This window comes from Paramacrobiotus metropolitanus, unplaced genomic scaffold (assembly GCF_019649055.1).
Source record: "Paramacrobiotus metropolitanus isolate TYO unplaced genomic scaffold, Prichtersi_v1.0 Parri_scaffold0000637, whole genome shotgun sequence".
In the NCBI taxonomy this organism is placed as follows: domain Eukaryota; kingdom Metazoa; phylum Tardigrada; class Eutardigrada; order Parachela; family Macrobiotidae; genus Paramacrobiotus; species Paramacrobiotus metropolitanus.
The window spans coordinates 1-1,963 of record NW_026570857.1 but is presented as its reverse complement, the minus strand read 5'-3'; the positions used below and the strand labels follow the sequence as shown (position 1 = coordinate 1,963).

Below are 1,963 nucleotides of genomic sequence, written 5' to 3'. Positions count from 1 at the left end.
AATTCGCGGAACGTTGCAGTTTTCTCGGTTTACAGTCTTTCAGAATAATTAAAAGAGAGTGCAACAATTTCTTTTGAATTAAAAACCGGTTATGCCTGGCTAGTGAGCCATAATAACACAACATTCTGCAGCATAGTTCCGCAGTGGATTGTACGAGTGTGGCCGGCTGAATGGTAAACAGATTGAAGGTTGATGATCGAAGATGCCGCATCAATCTTTTTGCCGGATTAGTATCCATACCTTTTACTTTTTGCAATACTTCCTTAGTCTGCTTTACGCGCTTCCAGCAACGTTGTAGATTCGCAACTACCCCGTTTTGACGATAATACCATAGAATATTGGCCTTTTCATTTAGACCGGAAATTTGTGGGCGCATAGCAAATTAACTATGCGCCCTAAAATTTTGGGGTGCATCGAAGCGACCTAAAATTTATATGATTAAGTCCACAGTGCACACTCGAGTGCAGTAATAAATTTCCAGATGAAATGAACAAAATGCCAACAAATTTTTTAATTTCATTTAGACATTTTTAACAAAATAACACGAAATGCGGCTGTAACCTGAACTGAACGTGTAAAACGAATAGACTGACTGCACAAATGCCAGAAAAACATATACATCCATGTATAATACCAAATATTAGATTTTTCATTTATAACGGCACAAAACATATACAACAAAAATTAACCTGCACAATAAAAGATAACGAGTGGCTTGTTCCTGAATTATCAGCCCTTGATGATACAGAACTTTTACAATCATATTCATTCCACGTTAATTACACTTAAAATAATTGCCTGAACTCCACACCGCATTATCGGCGTTGTCGTAGATAGCCAAATTGCGGTCATCCTGAAAAACGAGCCGACGCCCTCTTCCCGCTGTCTGGCTGTCCCACACGGTTCTGCTGGAAATATCATAGATGACCAGATTCCCGTCTGTCTGGAACAAGGCTTGATCACCACGGCCGGCGGTGTTGCTGTTCCACTTTGGGCGGTCGCTGCCATCATAGATGACCAGGTTGCCATCTGACTGGAAAGTTAGCCGTCCCGCCCCTCCGCAGGACTGCACCCGGCATTCGAAATTTGTCGGAACCTTGTCACCACGGTTAAACGAGCAGAGCGCATCCGATCGGCCTGAGATTTACAAAAGGTCACATTTATTGTCGTCATAAACAGAAACGTTAAAAATTAATGCTATACACCATGATCTCATTGTATGGCACTGGTCACCACGACTGCGTACCATCAGTATCAACATTATTGTTACAGTTCAACGTCGTTTTACTATTTATTGTTTTGTTGTCAAGTTTTACTATTTGTTCGTATTAAATTTACTATCAGCTTTTAATTGTCGATATGAATTTCTATCCTGCACTCGTTTCGAAGCGGTAGGATTAGCTCGGAGTTCTTACCGGCGATCTGGCACATGATCCACAACGCTTGGACCACAAATAAAAGTACCGATTTTTTCATCATCGTCGGTTTAACGAAAAATGTATGTTTCAACAATCTAATGGGAATCCTCATTAGATTGTTGAACGGTGAACATCTCTCTGAATACGGTGTAGAGACACCACTTGGTAGTCGACCGTACATAAACAGCGTGTTTTACTGAGCAACTTCTGTTGCATCCAGTATGACAAATACAGTATATTCTGACATCATAGCACTGTCCCGCAACTATATATACAGCTGTTTCAACTTTAATCGCTAATCTCTAACAGTAATCGCTGTACTGAGAATATTACCAAGCCCATCCCATATCTGGCTAGTTCATCTAAACAGGTGCTGCACAGATACAATATCAACACTACATTAATTTAATAATAATTTACACAGTTGGGACAGAGTGCGTGTACTGGAACAGGTGCACGTAGGCTGGTAATATCGTGTTGTCGTACAACTCAGGTCGTACAAAACGACTACAGGATACCGGTAACCGGCTTGATGTAACACTCTC

General features: G+C 40.9%; 1 protein-coding gene across 1 annotated transcript; it reads right to left on the bottom strand.

Annotated features, from left to right (window-relative positions):
• Window positions 1-556: 556 nt before the first annotated feature.
• On the bottom strand, window positions 557-1,626 carry LOC129602555 (uncharacterized). The gene is made up of 2 exons (XM_055501599.1): window positions 1,416-1,626; window positions 557-1,137 (listed from the first exon to the last, which is right to left on the bottom strand). Exons 1-2 carry the CDS (start codon window positions 1,597-1,599, stop codon window positions 776-778), a joined length of 546 nt encoding a protein of 181 aa, XP_055357574.1. The 5' UTR covers window positions 1,600-1,626; the 3' UTR covers window positions 557-775.
• Between the last annotated feature and the right edge of the window lie 337 nt (window positions 1,627-1,963).

Excerpts from the sequence above, each read along its gene's own strand:
- LOC129602555 (XM_055501599.1), bottom strand. The coding sequence starts at position 1,599 with ATGTACGGTCGACTACCAAGTGGTGTCTCTACACCGTATTCAGAGAGA. Across the intron at positions 1,138-1,415 it reads GATCATGTGCCAGATCGCCG|GCCGATCGGATGCGCTCTGC; the intron begins GTAAGAACTCCG and ends TGTAAATCTCAG.